General features: G+C 40.0%; 1 protein-coding gene across 2 annotated transcripts; it reads left to right on the forward strand.

Moving 5' to 3' along the window:
* Nucleotides 1-749: 749 nt before the first annotated feature.
* On the forward strand, nt 750-27,100 carry RDH10 (retinol dehydrogenase 10). Of its 2 annotated transcripts, none has more exons than XM_066332334.1 (6): nt 750-1,309; nt 1,786-2,024; nt 21,762-21,860; nt 23,205-23,350; nt 23,659-23,790; nt 25,679-27,100. In XM_066332334.1, the coding sequence occupies exons 1-6, from the start codon at nt 1,018-1,020 to the stop codon at nt 25,800-25,802; spliced, it is 1,032 nt and encodes a 343-aa protein (XP_066188431.1). In that variant the 5' UTR covers nt 750-1,017; the 3' UTR covers nt 25,803-27,100. The 2 variants fall into 2 exon arrangements, with proteins under 2 accessions (XP_066188431.1, XP_066188439.1); XM_066332342.1 differs by having other exon boundaries at nt 1,789-2,024.
* The last annotated feature ends 226 nt before the right edge of the window (nt 27,101-27,326 follow it).

Genomic DNA, 27,326 nt, shown 5'->3' on the forward strand with positions numbered 1-27,326 from the left:
AGGCACACGGCTGCAGGAGAGCACAGGTAGTGGGATGAGTCGTGCGCACCCATCTGTGGGAAATCGCAAGGGCACGCTCTGGTCCTCATCCTCTGGAACTGGCAAATGCCCAGGAGCGGGATGCTCCGGCGCCGGGTGGCCGCAGGGTGCCCAGCTACAGGGAGCGGCCGCTGTTATCGCACAGTCGAAAATACTTTCCGTGTGCTGGCACCTGTGGGCTCCTATTTCAGTCGGTGGCGGGTGAGCTATCAGTGACCTCTGTACTCGGCTGACAGACCAAGAAGCCATGGCATGGTTTTCCTCAGCGCTTTCTCACAGCTCAGCAGAGGATCCCCAGGCACACGGGCATCGTGCATCCTGCGGGCACCCGGTGGTTCCCGTTCGCTTCCAGCTTCCTCGCGTCCCTAGCCCCGAGCACGAGCCTTTACCACCCGTGTTCCCTAACCCGCGCCGCGACATCGCAGCCGAGATGGCGCTCCGGCGGGGCGCGGCGCACCCCGGGACTTGTAGTCTGCACGCCGGGGGCGGGCTGGAGCCGCCGGGACGCCCGCCCCGAGCAGCCCAAGGCACCGGCCGTCCCGTCCCCGTTCCCGTCGGGGACCTCCCCCGGCGGCGGGGCGGAGCGGGGCGGGGGCGGAGGGTCCCGGGAATGCGGGGCGGGATGGGCCGGCCCGGGGGAGGGGCTCGGCCGCCCGGTCCGCCCTATATAGAGGGGCCGAGCGGGCAAGATGTTCACTGCCAGTAGCGGGGCCGCGGGCGGGACCGGGCAGGACGGGGAGGCGGCGGTCGGGCAGGCGGGCAGCTCCGTGTCTGGGCTCCGTCCTCGGCGAGTGTGACTGAAGCGGGGCGTGGGGCTGCGAGGGCGAGCGGCACGGAGAGGGGCAGCTCGGCGGCGGGACCCCCGTGAGCGGAGCCTCCCTCGGTGCCCGTAGCTGGTGGTCCCGGGCAGCGGCGGCTCCAGGTCGGGGAGCCGGGCGGCGAGGAGGCTCCGTGCCGCCGGCCCCGCGGTCCGGCAGCATGAACATCCTGCTGGAGTTCTTCGTGGTGACTTTCCGAGTGCTGTGGGCGTTCGTGCTGGCCGCGGCCAAGTGGCTGGTGCGGCCCAAAGAGAAAAGTGTGGCAGGGCAGGTGTGCCTGATCACCGGGGCGGGCAGCGGCCTGGGCCGCCTCTTCGCCCTGGAGTTTGCCCGGCGCCGGGCGCTTCTGGTGCTGTGGGACATCAACACGCAGAGCAACGAGGAGACGGCGGGCATGGTGCGGCACATCTACCGGGAGATGGCCGAGGAGGCGGCCGCCGCCGCCCCCGGAGGTAAGCGGCGGGGCTCCCCGCGCTGTCCCCGCCGCCCCCGGCGCTCACCTGCCCGGCCCGGGGCAGAGCGAGCCGGGGCTGCGCGCCCGGCGGGTCCAGCCCCGAGCGGCGCTCACCTGTGGCGGGCCCTGGGAGCCGCTGCGGGCGGGAGCCCGCTGGGCGCAGGGGTCTCACGCCCCGATGGTGCTTTTGCCGGCCAGAGCCGGCTCTGTGCCCGCAGCGGTGAGCGCAGACCTGCTTTGCGGAGCCTCGGACTCCAGCAGCGGCTTTAAAACCTGCAGCTTTTCCTAAAGCACCTAGCAGCGATAGTAAATAGCTGACTCCTGGTGTACTGCAGTGACACCAAAGTAAATAGAAGTTTTAGTGGTTTGGAATTCTATTTGCTGTTTCTGCTTGACTACTTGTTTGAATGTCAAAATATGAGCAAGAACTTTATTGCCCCCCACCCCTTCTATTGTCTTATCTGTGTTCTTTAGTAGCTGGAGATGGAGAGAAAGATGTGCTGCCCCATTGCAACTTGCAAGTTTACACGTACACCTGTGATGTGGGCAAGAGAGAGAATGTCTACTTGACAGCTGAGAGGGTCCGCAAGGAGGTTGGCGAGGTGTCTGTCCTGGTTAACAATGCTGGTGTGGTCTCCGGGCACCATCTTCTGGAGTGTCCTGATGAGCTTATTGAGAGGACCATGATGGTTAACTGTCACGCACACTTCTGGGTAAATATAAACTCCTTTTTGCTGTCCTTTTGGTAATTAACTTTAGGAAGTGAGCTACTGTTTCTGAGCTCCTATCTCCTTGAGGTTTGCACTTGTTCTTTTTTGCTCGTAGGATCCCTGCTTTGGGTATTTCTTGTTTTGAACAGACTGTTCTGTTTAACAGGAATGCTGGTATTAAGATTGTTAACAAATAGTTTTAAATCAATTGTATCCTTCTAGAATCCAGAGTTCTAAGTCTTGTGGCCGTTTCTGTAGCTTTGGGTATTAAATCCTTTACAAGCAATAATCTCTGAATCTACTTAAAGGTTGTTACTGTTAATGAATGGCTTCTCAGTCTTCCTCACATATTCTTCCGCCAGCACATTAGCAGCTTTAAGATGCTGTTTTAATAATGGTTACAATAGCAAACTTGAACATTTCTGGAAAAAAAATCTTTAAAACCCCTGCTGAAAATGTTGTTTGAATTGCCTTGGAGGCAAATTGTTCCTTTTGAAGGCTGAAAGGAAAGGCGAAAAAGATTGCTCAAGAAATCAAGCCAAGAACACTTCTTCAGGAATCTTGTGTATTTGTCCCCATAGCTTTCTTTGAGGGCTGCTTGTAGAAGTAATAAAATCATAACTATGGTTTCTGGGATGGTATTGTCTCCACAACTAGCAGATGGTAATTAGGGAGAACAAGTATGTGGTCTTACTCTCTTTGACCATCCAAACCTTGTTTTCTCATGTGGTTTATTTTTAGACTCATAGTGGTGTGGAGTTACATAAATTGGAGTGTTGAAGGAGGGCATGATGCACACTTGGGTTAGCATTAGCTGTCAGACTGAGACCATTGTTAGTATTAAAACTGGTCTTTGATTCCTCAAATAAGGTTATGAAATACACTTGCATAACAATGAAAGAATTAAGCAATCTGAAATATACTTCAACTTAAACCTTTTTTGACTGATCTTACCTTTTCATAATAAAATTTTATAAAATGCCTCATCTTCAAAACTTAGAAGGCCCTCCCAAGCCAACTTTTTTTTAACATTGAATTGAAATGCTGTTTCATAACCCTAAAGGAGCCCCTTCAAATCTGCGCTGTGAAACACTTAATGGCAGAGCAGTCTCTTTCCAATGTATTGTAAAGCTTGCAGAGAGTGCACAGGAGATAGGTTCTAAACATTCTATTTTAAACTCTCAAAGTATATATTTTAAAGCACTCTGAGAGGTCCTGAGAATGCTCATGTGACTTATAATTAAGAGCTCTCTGTGTTCTCCTAAATAATCGTTAAATTGGTGCTTAAACCAATAGAGATGTGTAGTAGATTTAATGTTATTGATGTGGCTGAAGTGTTGAATTGACAGTTTCCAAGAACTCTAAATTATGACATCACCATGAGTTAAAATATGGGAGGATCCTAAATTGTCCAGCTGTTCTTCCTTCAGGCCTAAGTCATGCACTTATTTATAACAGTTTCTGAGACCTTTTTAAAGCACTCTGTGTGTTCTGAGTCTCTTACAGTAATAGAAAACTAAACTTAGTCTAGTATTGCTATGATTGGGTTTCCATAACAGTTCCATTCATCTCTAAATGTTAGTGTGAAGTGACTTAAAAAAAAAAAAAATCACTCTGAGGAGGTATAGCTATGTCTGGACTGCGGAACCTGAAATTTTGGCTTAAGTTTTAAAGGAGTAGTCAACACCCTTTAGATTTAATTGAGGATCTGTTCATATGTAAACTTCCTGTAGATTCTGTGTCCTGCTTTGTTTTTCCTTTTATTTTTTTTTGCTGTTGGCAAAGCTCTTTTCCTTGTATTCCCCTTTACAGTCCCAGAAAAGATTGGCTTGACCAATAGTGGGTGGACTTCTGTTGAAAGTAATACTACTTAATTCATAAGATGTCATCTGAATCAGCTGATTTGAAGCCAACTTTTTTGATGCAAGTCAATGCTGACTTAAATGGAACAATGTGTCTAGATGTGTGAAGTCTTATACAGCTAGTCTTTTCTGTGTCAGCTAAACTGGTGGTCCAAAAGCAAAGCTAATACTCTGGAGCATTATGTAGGCTTTTAAGTATTCTTGGAGGGTGTTTAGTCCAGAAACCTGTAAATGGATTTTGTAAAGACATGGATCTTGCATGTAATATTGCTTCAGTAGTTAAGTGTCTGTACTTTCTGGGGTTTTGGTGTGTTGTGGGTTTTTTTCTTTTTTAATGTGGTTCAGGGGAAATTCTTTTTCATCAAGGGATCAAGGCTTGATCATTAATCAAGCCTCCATGTGTTTCTATATAAAAACTGAAAATAAGGCTCTGGTACTGTCCCTTGAAACATTTGACATCAGATTAATTGCCTGTTCTCCATGCAGAATGCAGGTGATCTACTCTTGCTTTTATGTTAGCAGCTACCATCAGAGGGCTGCCCAACTTATGCAGTAGGCAGTGACATGAAAATCTGTCACCGTTTTGCTGTTGTGATTCCAACTGGGCTGTGTACCATATCACAAACTGGCAGTCGAGAGAGCCTTAGCAGCATGCCACAGCCTAAACAGATGCTTTCCATTTTGCTGACATGCATGATTTGTGTAATCCTTCCTATGAGTGTTCTATATAAACATGTCACCACTGCATCGTGTAGCAATTTCCACAGCATAAAATCCACTGCAGTATTAAAAACCTGTTATTTCATGCTGTGATAACTTGAATGCTTCTGATATTAAAAACATAGGGAAAAATCCTTTCCCAGTTTGAAATAAGCCAGCTCTGGTTTACTATAATTTGCAGATGCATAAAATTGTAGTGGGAGTGTAACACTATCTTTACTGCCAGTCTGTTTCGAGAAGAATAACTTACTTGGCTACACTTGTCAATTATTGGAACTGAATTTTTACAAACTACGGATTTTTCTTCCTATGATGTGTCAGGATTCAAGTTTAGAAAAATGTTGTCACAATATAACTTAAAGCTCTTGCTGAATCAGATTTTAGTAGCTATAGGAATCAATTTTTTTTTCTGGTAGTTTTACAATAAAGCTTAAATATCAAAATATTGTGGTTTAGAGAATGGCACCATATTGAATAAAACTACAAACTCTTAATTTTGGGACAATTTTGATAGTCTTGTACCTACTCTAACACTTCTTCTGGAAGAATAATCTATTGCTGGGTAAGTGGATATTAATATTGAACATCTCTATAGTAGCTGGGCAATCCTTCTAATCTTGGTCACTGGGAAAGGGGCCAGGGTGGGGCGATGAGCAGGTTCTGAAATTGTGACATGAAGATCCTTCTGTGTGATAGGTCTTCAGTATTCAGTTCTAAGAGATCGGTGATCTGTCTCCCTGTCATGTGGATACTCCAAATATTTCAGCTTACAACTTTCCTCCTAGAGTTCTCTTCAACTTACCATAAGGGGGAAGCAAAAGCATTCTGCTCCAGCTCTGTCATTATTAAAAAAAAAAAAAAAAATCCATATAGAGAAAGACTAGGACCCAGAGTTTAGACTTGTGTACTGCTTTGTTAGCCTGACTATTTTTGTTCATTTATTTACAGCTGCTTGCTTTTTTGATGGTATCCTGGCATCTCTGTAGGAACTGAAGTAATTCTTTTAGATGGCCTGACAATGGTATGGGGGAAATAAATACTGATTAGAGAGAGAAACAGTACTCAGCTATTTAGGGCATTCATGAAAACCTCTAAAATTTAAATGTACCTTAGGAAGATGACTAATACAGACTTACTAAATCAAATACCCATTGATGCAGCTGCTGTGCTTATCAGTCTCATTAGACTGACAGGATTGCTAAAGCCTTGGAGAGGCTGTAGTTATCTACAGTGCATCAGTATGCATTGTTGTCTTCAAGCTCCCTGGTGTTAAATAAAGCTCACTTATGCCTGTAGTTTGTTTCATTCAAATACAAAAGTATTACACATGCTGTGTACATGGAATCTTCTACACAAGAAAATGCAGCTTATGTTATTTGAAACTATACCCTACTAAGTCTTGTGGCCTGCTGGCACAATTTTTAATTTTTGCCATCAAATTTAGGACTCTAGCATCTATGATCAAACATAGGCACAATATTCCACTGACAGGCCACCCAGCTATATTTAGTATTTCAGATTAGTGAAGTTAGCTTCAATTGTTTTTTTTCCTTTTTTCCCTTTGTAATTTCATGAATATGTACCCCAAGATGCACAAGTTCACTTACAAAGTTTAATCTACGTGTTCTTGGCTCGTTTCTTTGAAAAAAAGCAAAACATTTGTATGTTATCCAAAAAGTATCATCCAAACTAATGCTTCCCTTACTTAATTATTCCAGCTCCATGCCACCAGTAAATTACCCTGCACAGCACATGTGTTTCATATACTGTGGTAGCATGCTGGGTAGTGAGTATGAAGGAAAAAGCAATCATACTCTTAGCTATGGAAATAGTCATATTAGTCATACTTAAAAACTTATAAGTGCTTCGGTATGGTTCTGCTGTTCATATGTTTTTGGGTTAATTTCTCAAAAAAATAGAAGTAATAGAAGGAATCTATCAAAGGAATACTGTCTTCCAGATGCAGGCCCTAGAAAACTGCACTTTCCCATTTTATAAAGCAATATACTTAGCACACGTTTTGGAAAATAAAGGGGTGGATATATATTTCTGGAGTTAAAGTGGGCGCAATACTACTGGTTCAGGGCTTTCCTCATGGGTTTACTTTATGGTCTATGAGGACTAGCATTGTGTCAAGTGCAGTTGTCAGTCACCATCATGCAGTCTTTAATTTTGTAGCTTGCATCTTGCAATTTGTGTTTATATGTATCTTAGCTTTGTAATCATATTTTAGTTATAGTGATCACTTTAAAATCTTTTTTTTTTTTTTTTTTTAAGTTTACTCTTCCTTTTTTGATAGGGGCACCAACCCAAACCTTTTAATTAGGTGCCTGTATGTCTGAGCTTTGACCATAGCACCAATCTCATACCAGTTTCAGAATAGTAATGGAAGAGGATAAAAATGGATCTTCTGGCAATGTACTCATCTGAAGAGTCAACATGCATAATTGAGCGTGTAGGGATGGGGTGGTAGGTAGGTCTTAGTCTTATGCAAAACGCCTCTTCATTTGCCTTGTGTGGGAATCATGAGTTTGAGCATCTATAATTGGGTTTCCACAGTCTGCCCACCAAACTGGAGTTGATCCACATTTCTCAGCTCTAGTCCCTAAGGGCTATTGAGTCTGTTCTGTCCTGGTTCTTCGTTGTCTACTGTATCTTGATGATAAATAAGTAGTTACATATCAAGGAGTGTGAGCAGAATAAATTACAGCACTCTTGGTTAGTTAGCAACACTCAGGACTGTGGGAAAATCGTACTGAAGATTCTTTGAATGTGTTACAACACCAGCTTTTCTACAAACGCTTTCTGTGCTAGAGCATCTTCCTTGTGTGATGGAGAATGCTGACTTTTTGTTCGAATGACAGCTGAATTTGTGCTTTTCCCTTCTCTCTCACTGATTATGTAAAGTATTTAATTTTTATCCCAGTCAGTTAACAACTCTAAAATGACCTTCCTTTTCCTTGAACTGATTCAGTTACAGCTAAGCTTTTGTGTCAGCTTCTCTCAGACATACTTTGGAATTGAATTTGCTGCACCATTTGAAAGGGGCATGGATCTTAGAGTCTCAAGGAACAGAACATGGAGATTCTCAGATTGTGACCTAGGAATCGCTTGTTGGCTGTAGATTGGTGTGCAAGGTGGGTAGCACAAGGAGTGATTAGACATTTACTTCCATGCACTAAACTGTATTAAGTTTGAAGAGCTTAGGTGAAAATTGTGATGTTTCACAGAAAAGCAATATGAAAGCTCACTTAAGGGAAAGTTGTCCTAGAGAGACCATGCCAAGACTACTTGAAACATATCTGAATTATTAATTATTAAGTGGCTTGCAATTCTCAATCCATTTAAAATGCAGTTAGAGTTGCAATGTAATTTGCAGAGGCAAAGCACTTGGGCTAATCTTACTCTTTAGTCTCCTGTGACTTCTTCTGTGGCTTGGAGGCTTGTCAGCAAACTGTGTGAATGTTTTCAGGCTTGCTAATCTTCTCTGAAGGCATGGGCCTGGATGAGTGATCAGTGTGATGGTTATATTCCTCCTTATGGAACGCAGTAGGTCAGCTCAATAAGCAAAACCCTCTGACCTTGCTTTGGTCTGCAACTACTGCTGTTACTTGTGAAAGGTGTGGGGAGACAGGAAAACCTTGAATGTGATGATGGTCTTTGCCAGTGTGGTGCCTAACCTTGCTACAAGTGAAGAAGACTGATCTTCTATGTTTCAGTGAAGTACTCATCTAAAAGACCATGTGTATGCATTTCTTGTCCTGTAGAGGTTAGGAGGGCAATGGGAGCTTAAAGTTCCAGATTCTTCCATCTACAGGTAACATTCACCTTTATTTTATGAAAACCAGCTAAGTTAATGTTATGTCATTATGTTACTAACTTTCTGTAATAACCAAGTGACTGTAGCGGAATTGTAGAAGACACATCCCCAACTGTGTTCATGTGCTCAGTGGTGGAGAAAAGCAATCCTAATCATGATGCAGCCAAGTATCCTACTGACCCAGTGTTTGCATCACTGCCTAAGACCTGTGTTAACTGATCTGTGTAAGTAAGCAATGCTTTTTCATAGCTCTCAGTGTCATCAATTACTCTGACTAGACAGGCTGAGGAAAGAAGAATGCTATGTTTTCTAGCACCATCTCTGTCATTTTAGCGCTGCACTTCTTAAATCTTTTCTACTTTTATCCTTATCAGCTGTGAACTATTATTCTCTCCCAATGCTTCTCATGCTTTGATTTCACTTCCGGGGTTTTTCCATGCAGGGAGGAAAGGTTTTTGTTATGTATCTCTAGTACTAAATCTTTCTACAATTCTCTGTATGTAAAAGCCAGTGCATCACTCACTTGATAAGACTTGCTCCCTCTGACCTTTGAGGTTTCTGGCCATTGACACTGATGGTAAAACTGAGTTACTGATACCTCTCTGTCTTTTGTGAAAAAGGGCAGATGTCTTTCTGCAAGGGCAAACTGAAGCTGATTTACATGTGGTGCTATATGCTTTTTTACCTGTGGTCTCAGACTTCTTCATCTGTTAAAATTTACAGAGTCTTTCAAAATACAGTTACGATAAAGGTGAGTAGGCATAGACTTTGAGATCTGTAGAATCTTGGGGGGTTGAGGGTTTAGTTTGAAAGCAGATATGTCACAAATGGGGGGAGATTTACATCTGTGCTTACACTTCTGAATGAACACTCTGTTCTTGTAAATAATTATATTAGTATAATGATTTATATGTCAGCCAAATTAACACTTGACATGAGTGAGTTATCACAACTGGGCATGGTAGGCCAAGGAATGCTGGAACAGCTGTGGAGTTGAGGTGGCTGACTTGGTGTGAGCCTTTTGAAATTCAAGTTTGTTTGGCTGTTGAATTCTGCACCTAAATGTGCCCTGGCGCTGGTTGCTTCTGCCATCTGTTTGAACTTGTGTGACAGCTTCTCGAGCACTCCCCTTTTCAATGTTGTTTTGAAAAAGCTCAGGAGTGTGTGTTTAAAAGCAGCTTGTCCAAAATTTCTGTTGATCTAGGATGAAACTACAGGGCAGCTTAGTGGTGGTAGTCTGTCTCATGGGACCATCCCTTGAATCTGTATCTTACCTTGCAGTAGGTCTTATATTCAGCTAATGTTTGGGTGAGCTGGTTCAGCTCACTAACTTGTCTTAACTCACTAACTTGCAGGGCAGGGAGAAAAACTGCTAATTTTCTTGCCCAAGTTGATTTGTTTTTCCATTTAGAGACTAGAATCATCAGCATTTCAGATTTGGAGTAGCCAGTGTGTGGAGGAAAAGGTGAGAAAGAATAAAATAAAATCGTGTAGCTGAACAGGGCCGCTTTGGCTATCCTAGTGAAACCTTATTCTTGGACTTTTTTGGGGGAGGGACTAGGATTTGTATCCTCTAAACAATTAAGTAGTCATAAATGATTCTTAACTGTAGCAAATCCTCTGCTGGCATAACAGTCTGATTGTAACAACTTGACTTCAAAAGAGATGGCAATATTTTAATTACAACTGTTAAAAACCTCCTGATAAAGGCAAGGTAGTTTTCTGTACACATCAGATAATGTTGTGTTAACAGCACAATAATGTTTAATGTTTACATAATGTTAAAGTATAAAGCATAATGTTTAGCTTATTTACCTTGAAACAATACTGTGATTGCTGTGATCTCTGTGCCTACTGCGCAGAGACTTTGACTGTCTGGAAATCACTTTGACTTCTCTGGAAATCAGTTTTGCTAACACAGAATGTGGAAAAAAAATCAGACTGGAGCCATGTTTCAGCTTGTAGGAAATAAGCATAGTTTCCACAGCCAGGCAAAAGATTTCTCTCTCTCTGAAAACTTACCCCCTAAGAAAGCAAGTAGTTTGCTGATGTTTGTTAAAAATGCGTGTGCAAGCAGAATCTTTGAAAATTGCATTAGTTGCTGGTTTAGTCACTATATTGCCTGGAGTCTTTTGATCTTTTTATCCCTTGTTGGCTTATGAAGAAAAAAGTTACCTGCTAAGACTATTTCTTTTCTACACACCCTTTTGTGGAAGAATGGGGAGAAGTACGAAACAGAAGCATCTGAGTTTTTAAAAACCTAAAAGTTTTTCATGTATTTTAAAAATGTTACTTCTCATTCAGGAAGTTACTTTGCAGAAAGACATAGTCTTTTAGGGTCTTACTGTTTCCTAAAGAAATACTGAAGCTAAATCTCTATTCAGCGATATCATCTTCCCTACTTTTCTGTTTCCGGTATGTATGACTGCTATGTGGAAAGGGAAACTTTCCTTCTAGTCTTGTTCCTCTTTTGAGATACTCATTTGTAACATAATCACTTTTCTTGTTATGAAGGAAATTATTCAAAACAATGACTTGGGGACTGAGTTGGGCAGGATGAGTAAAGTGACTCGGCTTTTATCTGCCTGCAAGTATTCTAGCAATTGCATTGTTACAGAGGTACTGGCCTTAAGGTATCTATAAAATATGACAATCCTTTTCTGCTTAGCCACTTCTTAAAAAGCGTGCTACAAAAATCATAAAACATGAATGATGACTTCATATTTTCCGTAAGTAGTTCTGACAGTACTGTTCTCTAGTAATGTTTTGGAAACCTGTAGACTAAAATACCAAGTTTTACTAAATATTCCAGAAGATGACTAAGCTTATGGCAAGCTGGAGAAAAATATGTATTTAAAAGTTGGATCATGTTCTTGTTCACTGAACAAAATATTCTGAGCTCTTATCTAATAGTTTTTTTCTAAAATGAAATTGTTGTAGGGGCATGTTTTCATTTTTGTCAAGATTATCAAATAGCTGGCAATAAATAACTGCTCTCCAAATGGTTGGACATTTGCTGCAAACTTGTGCTAATGAAGGTGAGGAACTAATGTGTTTGTTACACTAATGTCAACATTGCTCTGAAACGCTACAAATCCTTTGACACAGCCATTTGTCAGTATATAAACAAAGTAGAATTTCTAGTCATTTGACTTCAGCAGGACTTAAACCACCTTTTGTGGATGGAAGTCGGCAAGTGTTAGCTTCCTGTTTCACTTGAGTAGAAAACTCTAAAGTAATGTCAAATTTGACATTTGAATAAGCCTATTTTTAGGTCATCTAACTGATAGATCTGCCTGTGGAAGAATACAAGGTTGGTGCTGCTACCTACTTAGACTATAATTTAAATTCCTAAATTTGCAGGAGTGTATCTGTACTGTCACAGCCACACTGGAGCTCTTAGTTAATCTTGGCTGTATAGAAAGCTCAAATACTGACCTGGTAGATTTGAGCAGAAAGATTCACTTTCCAAACTGCATCTTACTTTTCAGTGGCTGCCAACTGTGTAATACAGCATTTAAATGAGTAGCAATTGTGGTTGGAAAGCTATGATAGTTTGCATGTAGAGTGAGATTTATATTTATGGAGAATAAATATCAGCCTGTCCAATAAAATGCCTTTGAGCAGGAGGGAAGAGGTCAGCTTCTGAAAGTTAATACTTTGAAGTCTTCAGTTCTCATGCTTAGATATCACCTAAATTTGTGCTGTCTGGAGAAGTCTGTAGGTATACATTTGTTCCACTTTGGTCTAGACCTGCTTGTTTTTCAGTGTAAGGCAGACTAAACACATAGCTGGGCTTCCAACAGCCCTCTTATATGCCATCTTACCTCTGTTATTCAGTCTCATCTTTTAGATTACTTTGGCATTGACAACAAACATCATTGGTAATTTATGTTTTGCATTTTACATGGCTTAGGCAGAGATACTCTTTTTCCCTGTTCATTGCTAGCTGTCAAGAATCCAATATGTTTGGGTTGCTCTCACCAAGCTTTAAAACCATTAAAACTCAAAGTGTGGAAAATTGTTTGTGAGGGCTCAGAATGTCCTAAAGAAGTTGGCACATAGTGTAGTTAGTGGAGGACTTCTGATAGCCAGGGGGACATAATTAGCTTTTGAAAACAGTGTATGTGCTGAACTTGGCTGAAAATATGTTAATTCCACAAGAAACTCAACTGGATGCTCTGCACTGCTTCATTGGGCCTCCCTCCAGCTGAAGGGAGTTCAGACCAAAGGAGAAGGAGAAATGGAAGTAGAACAGACACTGTTTCAGAGCAGGATAATTTATTGCAGGCAAGAGCTCCTGTCAGAGAGATACATGAGATATGTAGCAGAGGAGTTGGCATCCTTTTCAGTTAGGATTCTGTGTTGATAAACTTGCAGTTAACACAGTGATGAAGAGTGCAAGGTCTCTGCTGGCTTATGAAATTCCTCCTCTGTGAGATGAAGAGGGAACGGGCTGTTGAGCAGGGAATTGGTGTACTCAAGTGGAGAATCACAGAATGGCTGGGATGGGAAGTGGCCTCTGAAGGTCATCAGGTCCACTTCTGCTGCTGAAGCTGAGCCACCCAGAGCGTATTGCCCAGGCTTGTGCCCAAACAGCTCTTTAATACCTCTAAGGATGAAGATTTTTCACCACATCTCTGGGCAACCTGTGAGAATGTGCTTTGTTTTTCATAGCCATATGAAATCAAAGACTTTGCAAACTCTGGAGGGAAGAAGTCTAAATATATAATCAGCAATTGAAGCAGTTATGTGTACTGCTGTGTATATAGGAAGCATGTATACATCAGCCAAACAATATGGGCAAGTACAGCTGAACATGGACAAGTCTGTGCATTTATGGTATTGTACATATACAAGCATACCCTTCAAAGACAACTAGATGTTTGCACAGAAATGATTGGTGGCATAAAGACATGACAAAGATTGGACACTTTACAGGATGGGCCTGACATCTGAGCATGGAAATAATTTAAAAAAATATGTAAATCTAACATTTCTAAGGAAGAAAAAATACAAAAGTTCTCAGGAGCAGAAAGGTGGAGACTGCATAACATAAAGGCTCTGAATTCCATTTACTAGTATAGTGATAACAAGGGTAGTTCAGCTTGAATACCTGCATTTCTTCATGCCCAGAAACTATAAAAAGTAGTGACTCCTTAACAGAAGCAAAAAGTGTTCTTAAGGAGAAATCAGGGCTATCTTTGCCTGTATTCTATGTACCTAAACCCCTGCTCTAGGTTATGGTGCTCACAAAATCTAGTTTGATGCAGTGGTGGGGAATGCAGAAAACTTTACTGAAGAGACCTTGAAGTCTGATTAGCAGCAGAGCACTATAAAGCTTCCAGTGACACCTTTTCCACCTTGATTCTTGAGGCAAGTTTCTGAAGTCAGAATTGTATTATTTAGGTAGTGTTCTTGAGTACTTAACCTACACTTTAGAGGAGAGGGAGGAAAAAGCTATTTTTTAGTTTTACCCCAGTTTGGGGTAAGATCACAGGAAATTAAGCCCTTAAAAGGAAGGAGATAGAGACAATGTAGTGATGTGATAAGGCAACAGTAATAAAAGTTTCTGTTGCAATGTCCTTCCCCAAGCATTTTTCATATCCCTCTCTGTAGACACAGCCTTTTTCAACTAAGCCTTGTTAACAAACTATACAAAAGGCAATTTAGTCAGGCAATGTTCAGTTGCCTTAGGCATAGCATAATTAGCTCTAGTAGTAAAGAGTGGAAATCAATGATTAATGTTTGAGAGATAACTCGTGGTATTAGTTTCCTGTGTGCTTTTTTTTTGTTTAATAGCATTACTTATCTTATCTTTACTGTCTACCAGTTGTAAACAGCTTTGTGGCCCTAAGTTCTGATTAATGAAACTATTTAATTCAGTTTCAGCTTTTGTCTGATAAACTCAACATCAGTTAACTCCATGTAAAAGAGGAACCACTATGATAACTGAAATCTTCATAGGAAAAGTGTGACTATTGGCTTTGAAAACTGGAGAAATTCTGGAACTGAACCCTAAACAATACAAATGCTAAACAATGTAGTAATGTAAATGTGGGCTGTAGCATACTTGTTCTTCAGCAAATGGTGTGATAGAGGCTTATTGCTACTAACAAACCCACTTACTTCCATAAATAAGATTTAACCTTGTTTTGTACAACTTCGCTGCTCAGTTGATTTGATATGAGTAGCAGGGGATTTTATGTATGTAGATTGGTCATGAGGGTAGAGAAAATTACTTCCATAAATTAATAACAGATTATAAACTAAGCGAATCAAGTAATAGATTAAGTTTTACTAATCTAAAACTTAATGTACTTCAATGCAGTATTTCATGCAGAGTTGGGAGAGAAGTATGTTTATTTCTCTGTAAATTAAATGCAGTTTTAAGTTAACTGATGTTTCTTTTCATTTGTGACTTACATCTTTAGGGTATTTATTTTATTACCTTCACTACTTAAACTGAGTTGATTTATCTGTAGTTTCACTCTATCTGCTAATGTAAGCTATCGAAGGTATTGGGGGGTCTATGTGTGGTTTTGCTTCTGTGTTACTCATCATCATTATAGACTTTTGTTTAAGTCTGTCATGTTCTTTCATGGGCTCCTGGCTGCAAGGCAATTGTAGCATTATTACTGTTCATGTATGTTAAGCATTAACTGCTGGTGCAGTTCAATATTAAAGGAATCCCTGTGGCCCCAAAACAGTGGGTTTTTATGTGAAGGACAAATAAACCTTCAGTGAGAACTTGAAGGTTGTCTTGCCTGCCAGGAGATAAATAACAAAGGGACTTCTTTGGAGATGAAGTATTGGAAGGTCTAGCTTTTTTGTTCTGAATGCAGAGCCGGTGCAAGGCGCACTTGAGGACAATCCTTGAATAGTTTCCTTTTTTGCTTTTAACACAGCCACCTATGGAAGCTTGGTTTGAGGATGTCATGTTTATATCTTTATCCTTTTCGCTTCAAAAGCATCTGGGTAATCCTATTAAAAAAAAAAAAATCAGAGAAATGTGACTTTACTTTTTAATTCATTACTCTAGGAAGACTGTGTAATTCTGACCTATATTTCATTATCGTTTCTTGATAATAGAAACCAAAGATCAAAAAAAGTTCTAATTTCCACAGCTATTCAAATATTTACTTAGACAGTGCCTAATTATCCAGAAGGGACCCAGCAGTTCTTGCAAACAGTCAGGAGAGACATCTGAGGTCCTTTAAAGTACAGCTTTGGTCCCTTGTGTTAGCAAGGTCAACAGTAGTTGTAGACTTCTGTGTGCCTGCTGTATTCAGCCTGTTACTGTCAGAGCCACGTCCTTTGTATTGTGTGGTCTCTTTAGTCTTCAGCTCAGTACTTGGTATTTTCATGTAGTCATAGTGCAGTTACTATTCCCACCTTAAGCTAACATTTCAGAGATGCTTGCAGAGGGGGAATTCGGGAAGGATGTGGAGGCTATATGGCAAAAGTAATTGAGATGATTGTGCAAATGACAAGTAATTATTCTCAGTTCTCTTTGGAACCAAATAAAAAAGCTAGAAGGAAAGTAAATGGTTAAATGCAGGCTTGCAATTTCATACTTTGGTGAGTGACAAGGCATTTTGGATGTTACACTGCCTAACTTTCATAGGATAAATCCTCCTATGAAAGAGTTCTAGGGTATATTTTCAAGGCCTTTTCTTAAACCATTTGATGATGACTTCCCCTCTAATCCTGTAAGCAAGGTTTTAACCTGTTTATAAACAGTATGTAAAGTGACTGTCTTTTGAAACAAGCTGGGCTATATGACTGTAGCTGAAAATAACTTCAATGTGTTAACCCTGATGGCAAACTTATCAGTTTTCTGCCTTTCAGGCACCGTCCTTTTCCTTTCAACATATATAGTGGTTCATTAGTGTAATGCCACATCATTTGGACAAACCTACTACAGGTAAGACTACAGAAAAGTTAGAGGTGCTCTTTTGTCAGACCTTGGTGCATTTCTTCTCAGTTACTAGAATGGAACAAGAAGCTGGGGCACATGGAAATACCTTTTTGATTCTGTGGTGGAGTGGCCACATGCTGTCCTGCACAGGAATAAGAGAACTTGCTGTGTGCTGTGCTGTGGGCTGTGAAGAAGAATGGTAAGAGAAGACTGAATGTCCATGCTAGGGGAGAGAGGATATAACACGTATTTTAGATTAAAAGCTTCTTTTGTCACTGTTAGTTAAACTAACAAATTAGCTAATTAGCCGTGGCAGCAGGCTGCCATGGTCTCTGGTACCTTAGTTCTCAGAGATGTCTGGATGTGAGTCCTTGCTCAACCACATCAACTTTGCTTCTTGGATTTGCCTGAATAGTTTTTAACATGAAGGTGAAAGAATACATTTCCTCAAAAGTTTACTCATTTGTGCAGTTAGGCAGTTGCTGTGACAGTCAGGAATAGCTGTGGCTTGGGAGAAAATGTTTTCTCTGTTATACCAGTACACCACTGTTATGTATAACCTATGATGGAAAAACTCACCTCTTCTGATAAGCCTCAAAAAAATAACCATGCTCCTTACCTGAAGGAGCTGTATGGAAGATGAGCTTTGGCATTTACTTTGGCATAAAGATATTTTGACCTTACAGTAGTACAGCCTTTTTTATACCATTAAAATTGTTTAAAGAGGCTGTTGACGGAAGGCAGAAAGTTTGAAGAAATTTATTGTATTGAGAAAAGGTCTTTTCAGTTTCTCTATGTGTTAGTACCTTTTTATTTCTTTGTTTGCTATAAGGGCAATTCTACATAAGGTAGCACATACTTTTCTACTTTGGTGTGCTTTCTGTGTTCGGTATCCATTGTTTTGAGCTGCATACAGCTAACATTGTGTTCTGTGGATGCTTGCTTTCTTCTTTAAAAATAATTAATCCAAAATTTAATTAAAAAAATCACTTTCCCAAACACAGTATTTCTTCATATTCTCATTTGCTGTATTTAGACTAATTTGTCTTGACATTGCAGCTGTGCTGCTCTTTGTGTTGCACAATCTTTGGAGTTTTGTTTCATTAAGAATGGAACTAAAGAATTTGGGGAAGGGGAGGGAAGAAGTGTTAGACTGTTAGAAGTTAATTTGCCGTAAACCAAAATGTTGAGAACAGATTACGAAAGCTATGAAGTGACATGTAAATGCTTGTTCAGTTTCACACTTGTGAGAAATAAGTCATTTAAGCTGTGTGCACATGAAATACAAGTTTGGTTACAGCTACTGGGAATAGTTTGGTCTTACTGGTATATTCAAAAGCATAGAGGAAAATGCTCAGAAGGTTAAAAATTGATCTCTAGGTTCCAAAAAACTTAAAGGCTGAACTAGTTTGAAAAACTAGCTCTACTCTATTCACAACAGCTTTATATTCTCTGTCTAGCCTACCTAGTTTCTGTTTAAAGTATACCGCAGATTAGAAAATTAATGTTTTCACTATGCTTTTGAGGTCTGCTTTTTACTTTTGGCTGTTATTTTTTAGTTGTTTTGTTTGTTAGGGGGGTTTTGTTTTGGTTTTGTTTTGTTTTGTTTTTCCCCCCCTTCAAAAAAAAGCTGATTTTGGGTGAAGAAGATGCTTAACTTGCATTTCTGGATGTTGAACACTGCATAAGCGCACAGACTGTTCACCCTGATGCGTCACAATTGCTTTCATCCTCTATATTTTGCTTACTGGTTTCTTCTTAGCATTGAAAACTGTAGTGTGTTTGTCATGAATAAATGACCCAGCTCTGACTTTAAAGACTTCTGTGTTTTGGTTAAATGTCTTCCTCTGCAGCTGTGAGAGGTAAAACTGAAGCTTCAAGGATCAAACCAGAAGGCAGATAGTTTCATTAAACCACTTGACTTAATTTGAATTATTTTGGGGGCCTGGTTCATGACCTCTAATGCCATGGACAAAACCCATCTTTTGCTTGGTGTCTTCTAGTATATATTTTTCTTTAATGGAGGATTAGCATGTCCATGCATCATCTCAGAAGACTAATGTGGTCTGTGTACCTGTTCAGACAAATTCCAGATGGAAAGGCCACCCAGGAGGCATCTTGCCCTAAACCAGTCAAACTCTTAACTAGTTTGTCAGCAGCACAAGATGCGCACAGAAGACTTCAGGTCTGGTAGGCAGATGTAGCTGAAGCTGAAAGAAACTAGAAACAAGAAACTAGGTTGATCTGGTTTATGTAATGGGTAGAAAAACTGAAAACCAGAGAATGGAGGAAGCTGCTTTGATCAAGGAGGTGTGTGATGCCAGAAGCTCAGTAAGAACACTGATTTATTTGAGGATTGCTTATACCACGAAAGAATAACTTCACTTTGGGATTGTTTTTCCCAGCGAGAGGAGGCTGGGAGGAGCAGTGGGCAAGCCTTTACTCTGTGCCTGGAAATGCATCCCCCGGTAGGGTGTGTCTGCCTCTGACAGTGCTTGTTTTCAAGTGCTGACTCCCAGCTGCTGCAGATGGCTGGAGGATGGCAGCAGTCGAGATGACCTTCTCTGACATCCATTTAGTGGAGATATTGATAGTTGACTGCTAAGTTTTATGTATATCATAGGCTATCTTTATAGCCTCCCTCAGCTTCAGATTTTAAGTGGAATTGTGGTATAATATGCCATGGAAAAGTATAGGAGCTTGCTCTGAACAGGCTGTCTCAGAACACTGAGATCTCATGCAAAGATTTCCATGAATTTCTAACTCTTTAAAGCAGAGGAGCTGTATTTTTTTTCCAATTTAACCATAAATGGCTTCTGAGAGATGACTTACATGAGGTGACTGTAATTCTGCTGCTGGGAGTTGTTTAAGTCTGAGATGTCACCCAAAAGTGTCCTCAACAAGCTGTGTTTGTCATGTGCCAATTTCATCTGGATGAAAATGGGTTACTTTAGCTACAAGCTGTGAAAACTCAGATTTTTATAATCTTTGTTCTTTGAAATAGTATAGTATGCTATATGGGCTTTCTGAAATTTACTAGTCTGATTGTGTTGTATATTTATATATATATATATATGAGAATTTTCAAAGTCATATGTATTACTTTGAATACATAGTTCACTGGATTAAAAACAACAAAAAGAAGAGGAAAAAGCAGTGTCATAGTAAAGATAGTAGCTTGGTACATCTTGAACACTTGCCTGTTCATCTCTTGGAAGACAATACTGATTCATGCCTTGAAACTGGTCGGAAAAATCTATTACTACTTTCCCTTCTTTCTCTCCCCCAAGACAAATTTCAAGGCCCCTTTTCTGTAGTTGCTGTGGTTTGCAGCCAGAGCTTCAGTCTGCATTATCAAGCTTTCTGGCAACATGAGGTGGCAATCAGTCATTCCAATGTGATGTGGACAGATAAGCTGAGACGTAAGTGGAAACTGCTGATGGAGCTGACAAATGTTCGGGAGTGGAGTGAATTGTTCAGCAGGACTGAGCTGGGAGCATGGATGTAACAGGGACAGCACCGAGGATCAGGGTTAGCAGACACACCGTTGGTGTTGCAGTGTGCAAGGCAGACTGCAAATAAAGAAAGCTCTGTGAAACTTCAGCGCTGTCCAAGTGAAGCCTCTTTTTCGGGTGGTGCTGCCCGATGATGACTGGGCTTTGTTGCCATGCAACATGGGAAGAGAGGCTGAAACTCTGTGTGCCTGGCACAGATTAGTTTAACAGCAAACTGAATTCTTGTCCAAAGCTCTGTGTAAGAGGTTTAGAGATCCTTGCCATGAGGAAAGAAACAAATGCAAGGCAGCTTGCTCTCAGATTATTTTTTATAATTAGCTTTGTTATGTAGTTATGACAGAATCTAGGAGTTGTATGAATCAACAGTAGAAAAGGCAAGGAGTCAGGAGGTCTGTTAATCTTCTATCATCTGCCAGCTGTCTAGTGAAAACACTCTTTTGTGTGGTGTTAGGAGGTCTGGATTAGTCATTTAACACCTGCAGGCAAAAATGTTGTACAAGAACATGTGAAAATCATTAGAGCAAAACTGTCCTGACGTGTGTGATTGGAAAATGCAGACAGCATAAGAATGGAATTAGATGGATTCAGCTGTAGTTTGCATGTTTTTTTAAGAATGCAGCTGACAAGACTCAGACCAACAATTAAGCAAGTAGGAAATATTTAAGCAGCATTTGCATGCTCTGAGTTTGGATACAAATTACATGGGAAGAATAGGTTTTTGGGAGGATAAAGCATTCATGTACTGAGTGAGTTGGAATAGATTAGTAGCTCTCTCACTAAAAGATTACCATATTAGCTGGGCATGTTTGTGATTAAAAAGCATTGTCTGAAGCTCTTGGGCAATTTAAAAGTGATTTCATGTAGTGCACTGACAATCTAAAAGCTGAAGTACATCATAACTACACATACCATTTTACTACTTCATTGTTTTTTTGTTGTAAATATAATACTTATTTAAAATATAAAATATAATATATTTATAATATAATATAATACTTATTTAAAATGGTGAAGTGTTGAGTCAGCTTCAGGGGAGAGATATGACAAAGACAGGTATTCTGGTAGGGGTGATCTTCCAGCAAGTACCTTCAATGTGTTGCTTAAGACTTAATTTTTAAAAGGTGTTAACTCTGACTCAGATTTTTAGATGGAAACAAACTTTGTTATAATCAAAACATAAAAATTAGAGGTTAAAGTTTCATGCTCTGGGTTTATTTGGTTGTGGTGGTTTTTTTTTGTTTTTTTTACTTTTAAGTAATTAGTAACAGAAATGTGTATCTTGTATTTTTAGCTGTAGCAATGCTAAGGATACTAGTAAAGATGGGGAGTAATTTAAACTAGCAGATGTTGCCTCCATTGTAGGTAAAAAGTAACAACACCAAAAGCTCTACCTGCAGCACTTCTTTTAATACAAAATTCCTTAGGCAATAAGTTACTTGGATAAAACTAGCAATATCTAACTTAAAAAACACTGTCAATTATTAGAACTGATAATTGGTACTGGTCTCAACAGAGATGTGCTGGATGGTGTAATTAAACACTTTGCATTTCTTTTTCTGTCTTTAAAAAAATACGACTTCTATTTTTAGGTCAAATTATCTCCTGATAATTAGTCTCTTCTGGAAAAATAAACACGTCTGAGCTCAATTGATCGTTTAACCTTAGGATTTCTGGAGATACAATGCTTGTTGCCTTGCTATCTGGATTCACAAACAAGCAGTGAATTTTGTTAGCCTTTTTGATGAACTTAAGTTCAAAACCTGTACAATGATTGTATTTCTATATTCTTGATAATAAGCTGAGAGATTCTGAGAACTCATTGCTAATGTAACTTGTTCCTGAAGTGCTTTTTTGTTTATGTTGTTTATGTGTACTTTGGTTTGTCTTTTTTTTACTTTGTAGACCACGAAGGCATTCCTCCCCAAGATGCTGGAAATGAACCATGGACACATTGTGACAGTTGCAAGTTCCTTGGGGTTATTCAGTACTGCTGGAGTAGAGGTTTGTTAGTCTATAATGAACGAAAAAATTGGCACTTTTTGCCAAAGATAAGTTTTTTTTTTAATATTATCAGCTAGAGGAAATAAGGTCAGATCTTCGAAGATATTTGGAGGTTATGGTGCTGAGTTCTGTATCAACACATGGCTCCCTGTGAGCGGGAGCCACAGACTTGGGCAAGCATTGCATCCATTCATTGGATGGTGGAGTTGGCACTTAGAGCAAAAGCCTAGGATGACTGGAAGTTTCGGAATGCCAGGAGATAGTTGAGTAGTTACCTGATAAATTTAGGAACTTGAAAGGTGCCATTCAGCCTACTCCTATCAATATCTTCAGTGCTAAGCTTGAAGCCCAAGACAAGAGCTTTCAAAACTAATGTTTCTTGTTTCTATGAGGAAATGACTGCAAACCTTCTAAAATATATGGCTCACCTGCTTCACTAGCAGCTGTTTGAGAACTCCAGTTGTGAGACTTGTCTGGTGCATAAAAATAGGTTAGGATTAGAGCTTGTCTTGGTTTTTGTGTCATAATACAAATGCAAGTGTGAACAAAAAGCATTTAGGTACTGAAAATTAATTAAGGTGTCTAAAATAATAATGGTTATATTACCGTGCAGGCTTCTTTGCATAGAGGTAAGGCTCAATCCAAGACCTTAACCTGCAGTGTTTCATAACATAAATGAATGAAGATGGTGTAACTTAGGGTTTTTTAGAATGCTTACTGTCTTGAGAAAGATACAAAGAATTTGCTAAACTGGGTGTGACCACCAACAGAGATGGACACATCCAACTGACAACACAGGAAGTTCAGCAACAATAAAAAAATAAATGCCACTGCTGTCTATGCAATTGAATTATTTGTGTTTCTCACAGAAAAACTCAAATCTTGGTTGTGTCTTCTGTTGAAACTAACCTTAAAAATAACACTAAAGATTTTTACACCTATGCCCTGCCAACTTTTCAAACTTTTTCAAGTCTGACCCAAGGCAGTATTAGGTATCTCAGTCCTTTGTTGCACCATTTATTATTAAGCAAACTGGTAATTGGAGTAACTTGTCATGTGAGCCTGCCTGATTCAAAGACTTGAATCCAAGGTAATATCCTACATTCAGCTTTCTTGCTTTCATGACTCTGTGCTAATTACCTCAAAAGCCAAGTGATAAATGAGTTGATGTGATGCTCTATTCAGTGGGTGTCTTCTGTTGTTGCTTTGAAAATCTGTGCAGAATCACCTCAGGTATGCTGGCTTTAAACATCATTCATACTTGTCCTTTTTAAGTTCTCTTTTTTTGTTGTTTTTTGTTTTGTGTTTTTTTTTGTTTTGCTGCTTCATTCATTGCCAACACAGGATTATTGTGCCAGCAAATTTGGAGCTGTAGGCTTCCATGAGTCTTTGAGCCATGAATTGAAGGCTGCTGAAAAGGACGGAATCAAAACTACGTTAGTCTGCCCTTATCTTGTAGATACAGGAATGTTTAGAGGGTGCAGGATCAGGTGAGTAGAATTCTGCTTCTGCTCTGTGCTTGTAGTGTCATGAAAGTATTTAAAGGTAACTCAAGTGTTACCATAAAAATATTAAATATTGTATCTGCTTTAGTGTATGTTACTGTTAGACTCAAAAAGAGACATTTTGAATTCACTGTCTTCTGTCCTGTACACAGGCAGTGCAATTTTTGAGCTATAGTCCTTGTAACTTAAGAGTAAATATAAAAAAGTTCCAAAGAAAGTGAGTTAATGAACTGTTCACTGGGGTCTGTGGTCCTTTATGTATCATATAAATCTGTCTTAATGAAATGTTCCAGAAAAGAAATTGAGCCTTTCCTTCCACCCTTGAAACCTGAATACTGTGTGAAACAGGCTATGAGAGCCATCCTTACAGACCAGCCAATGATCTGCACACCTCGCCTCATGTATATGGTCACCTTCATGAAAAGGTAAGAACTGAAGTGCCGGTTGCTTGGCAATGCAATCCACAAAATACATGAGCGTGTCTAGTTTCTGGATACAAATACCCTCCCACCCACACAGGCCATAGGTGCCATTTTACTGGAATTCATAAGTCTCTCTTGGCTTGCTTGCTTGGGAAGCTTCATTTAACTGAGATCATGTGTGTCTATGCATCTTTGTTATAACCTTCTTGTATCTTCAGTCCTCCTTGGATTCCTATTTTCTTTTTAAAAGACTTTTCATTCCACTGTTTGAGTTGCTTGTTAGGAATGGGGCATGAGGCAGCTACCAGCAGAGGAATCTCTAGCTGCTTGTTTCTAGAGCAAGTGTGTGAGAAGGCCCTTCCTACCTGCAGATTCTTCAGAACCTGCGCAGATATGGTAGATAAACTGAAAATTGGTACTTTCAGAACCAATTTTCAGCGTCTAAGTTTGACGCTAAGGTGGAAGGTCTATTTAAAGGAATTACTTCTTTCATTTTAACACACTTCAGTTTTAGGATGGAAACTGTTTTAATCTGTAACCAGGCTGACATTTCAGTGATGCAGAATAATGCGGGAGCTGCTTCAATTTCTATGATACAACATCACTTGAGTTCTAGTTTATGGAGAACAGCTTCACAGGTGCCTGCATTTTGTTTTAGATCTGTTGTGTGTAGGGGGAACCTATAAAATATAGCATTGTATTATTTTCTTTCTGCAAGGGATGGTTGAAACTGAGCACCTTGGTGATTTTTATTCCACTTATAAGGTGACTATTCTCCTCTGGCTCAAGTGTCTCTTGGTGGACAGGCTCACCAAAAAATAGGCTCACCTGTTTCCTGGAAGAGATGTATGTGTCTATTCTGATACCAAATGAAGGCCACTGGCTGTATATTTAAGAACTAACTCCTTCACTCAGAAGCTCGGAGAGTGCTTCAGTGCTTCCTGCACAAGCGTGCCTTACGAAGCAACAGCCACATCAAAAGCCCTTCGGGTTTTCTTGGTTCAACACTTCAGCTTCCAACAGGGAGATCAAAGCTTCTGCCTAATCCGTGCCCCAGGCAGCAGCCTTTAGATCAAAGGCCCTCCAGCCACTGCACAAGCAGTACTGCTGGCACTGAAGACACCTGTACCAGTGACATCTACTTCTTGGTGCTTCAGTGGTCATTACTCCTAATGGTTGGAATTACATTGCTTGCCACTGAACAAGTGCCTGCTGGTATTCCCAGGGACTGAGGAATCCCATTTTAGTCCTTCACCAGAGCCTCTGAGTACTACAGTTGAAATCAAAACTATATTTTTTGTTCATGTGAGAATGAGGAGAGGATCTGTAGTCAGGTATCAATCACATAATCACCTCTTGGAATTTTATCTGGGAGAGGGATGGAAGTTGCTCTCTTTACTTCAGACCTTTCTTTTTGAGGATGGATGATTGAGTTTAGAGTATAAATCAAGGTTGTTAGACATCTGGTGATCAAAGAATGGCATTAACTAACACTAATCCCACGTTAAAGAATATCTTAAATGTCTGATGACCTCTGCTGATGTGGCTTTTACCAGGCCTTCTGTGATGCCCTTGCCCCCCCATCTCCCCTGCCTCTCTTCTTTAAAACAAGCTGTCACACTGCTTGTGAAGAAACAGAAAATCTTGTCTAAGATGGGAGCATGTGAATAAACAGCTTCCTTCTCCTTGCCTCTGTGGTTGGAACTCCGGAATTTCAATTCTTTCTGAAAGTATCCATGTGAAATAAAAATCTCTTAAATATTTTATGAAGACTCTCCAATAAGTATTATATTGTTTTTAAAGAGACCAAGTACATGTCCTTACAAGTGCATGTAAGCAGAGTTTTTATTTTATGCTGTCTTCTAACAAATCTATAACCTCTTTTTCCCAGTATTCTGCCATTTGAAGCAGTTGTATGCATGTACCGATTTTTGGGAGCAGACAAGTGTATGTATCCTTTCATCGCTCAACGGAAACAGGCTACAAACAACAATGAAGCAAAAAATGGAATTTAACACTTTTGGATGGACTAACATTTATAGGTGAATGCAATAATGCTACATGACTGAATTGCAAAGTGCGCTTGCATCTATAAGTGCACTTGCATTCTAACACATGCAAATGTCAACATCTTACTGTGGCATTCTCTAGGGTCCTAAACCTGTGTATTGAACTCTAAAAATCAATGGATTTTTATATACTGTAAATAAAACTGACTAGAGTACTTGGGAAATGTGATAGGTAACTCAAATGAATTTACAATGTAGCTGCCACCATTGTCCTTTAGAATATCACTGTATGTACAGTTAACTAGTCATACTACTTGTTGTAGGGATGCACTGTGTAATATCTCTTCCTTAGTCTGCTAAGGCTTCTAAGAGCTGTAGCCAACCAGAAGATGCAATGTTTCAGAAATGGTTTGACTTTCCTTATGTTATTTAGGAAGGGAGGGAGATCCTGCAATTTAAGCTACTGCTCATGATCTTATAGCAAATTCAAGGACAGTTTCTGAATGCATCTCTTCACTTGTTCACCCAAGTTCTCTAAAGGACACATGGCCAAATTGTGGTGTAATTCTTTTCCGTTGCAATGTGTGTGTTCTATTTAAACAAAGATGAAAATAAATTTGTAAATCTCTGCCTATTCAAAGACAAATGAATGTCTTACATACTGTCAGAGCAAACTTGTACTGGGCATCTGTTTTTTTTAGGAATGCAGTCAGTCATTTAATTTGACTTTTTTCCCAAGTTGACTTAATTTGAAATATGCTCTGTTCCATTTTCCTCTATATGTCAAAGTCCAACTTACTATTACGGACTACATGTTTCATTTCTTCTTCCTCATTTTTACTTCTGACAGAGTTCTCCCACCCCGCAAGGAAACTGTTGAGTTAAATTCTCTAACTGGACTTGTGCCTAAAAGACAAAGCAACTCAGCTGAGATACAAACTGTTTATGTAAGTGCTGGTCATATGCCAATTATTAGCAAAGGAAAAATAGAATAATGCCTGATGCAACTCTACATTCAGAATATGAAAGGGTGTAAAGATTTTTTTTTTTGAGTTGTATTCACATTGTAGAACAGCAAATGACATTTTTACAGTATTTTTTTGTAAAGCGAACAATTTTGTGCCTTGAATTTGGTAATCTGTATTAGTGAAGCATTGTAAAAGTGAAATTCTACCTCTGTATCTTAATGTATACCATCCACTTGTAAACTACTATCAGAAAAATTGTGATTACTTTTTTAGAATGTCTTGTTAAATAGTGACCAATGCCTGTGGTTATTAAAGTGAGCCACTTTTTCCTTAAAATGGTGATTGCAGTGTTTCCTTTAAAGACTGAACTAACACAAACTACTTGTTCCACAACTCTTTGGTGTCAACACAGATCAAATATTTATGGCTCAACTCCTGTGCCCACTTTGTCAGCTACATGGTTTACAGTGTAATCTCCGAAGGCTATCTGTAGGTACTATGAAACTGGGCTTTAGGAGCTGACAGTTTTGTCTTCTAAACTCACTGATGAAGTAGCTGGTCA

The sequence above is a fragment of the Sylvia atricapilla genome, chromosome 1 (genome assembly GCF_009819655.1).
Source record: "Sylvia atricapilla isolate bSylAtr1 chromosome 1, bSylAtr1.pri, whole genome shotgun sequence".
NCBI classification, from domain to species: Eukaryota; Metazoa; Chordata; class Aves; order Passeriformes; family Sylviidae; genus Sylvia; species Sylvia atricapilla.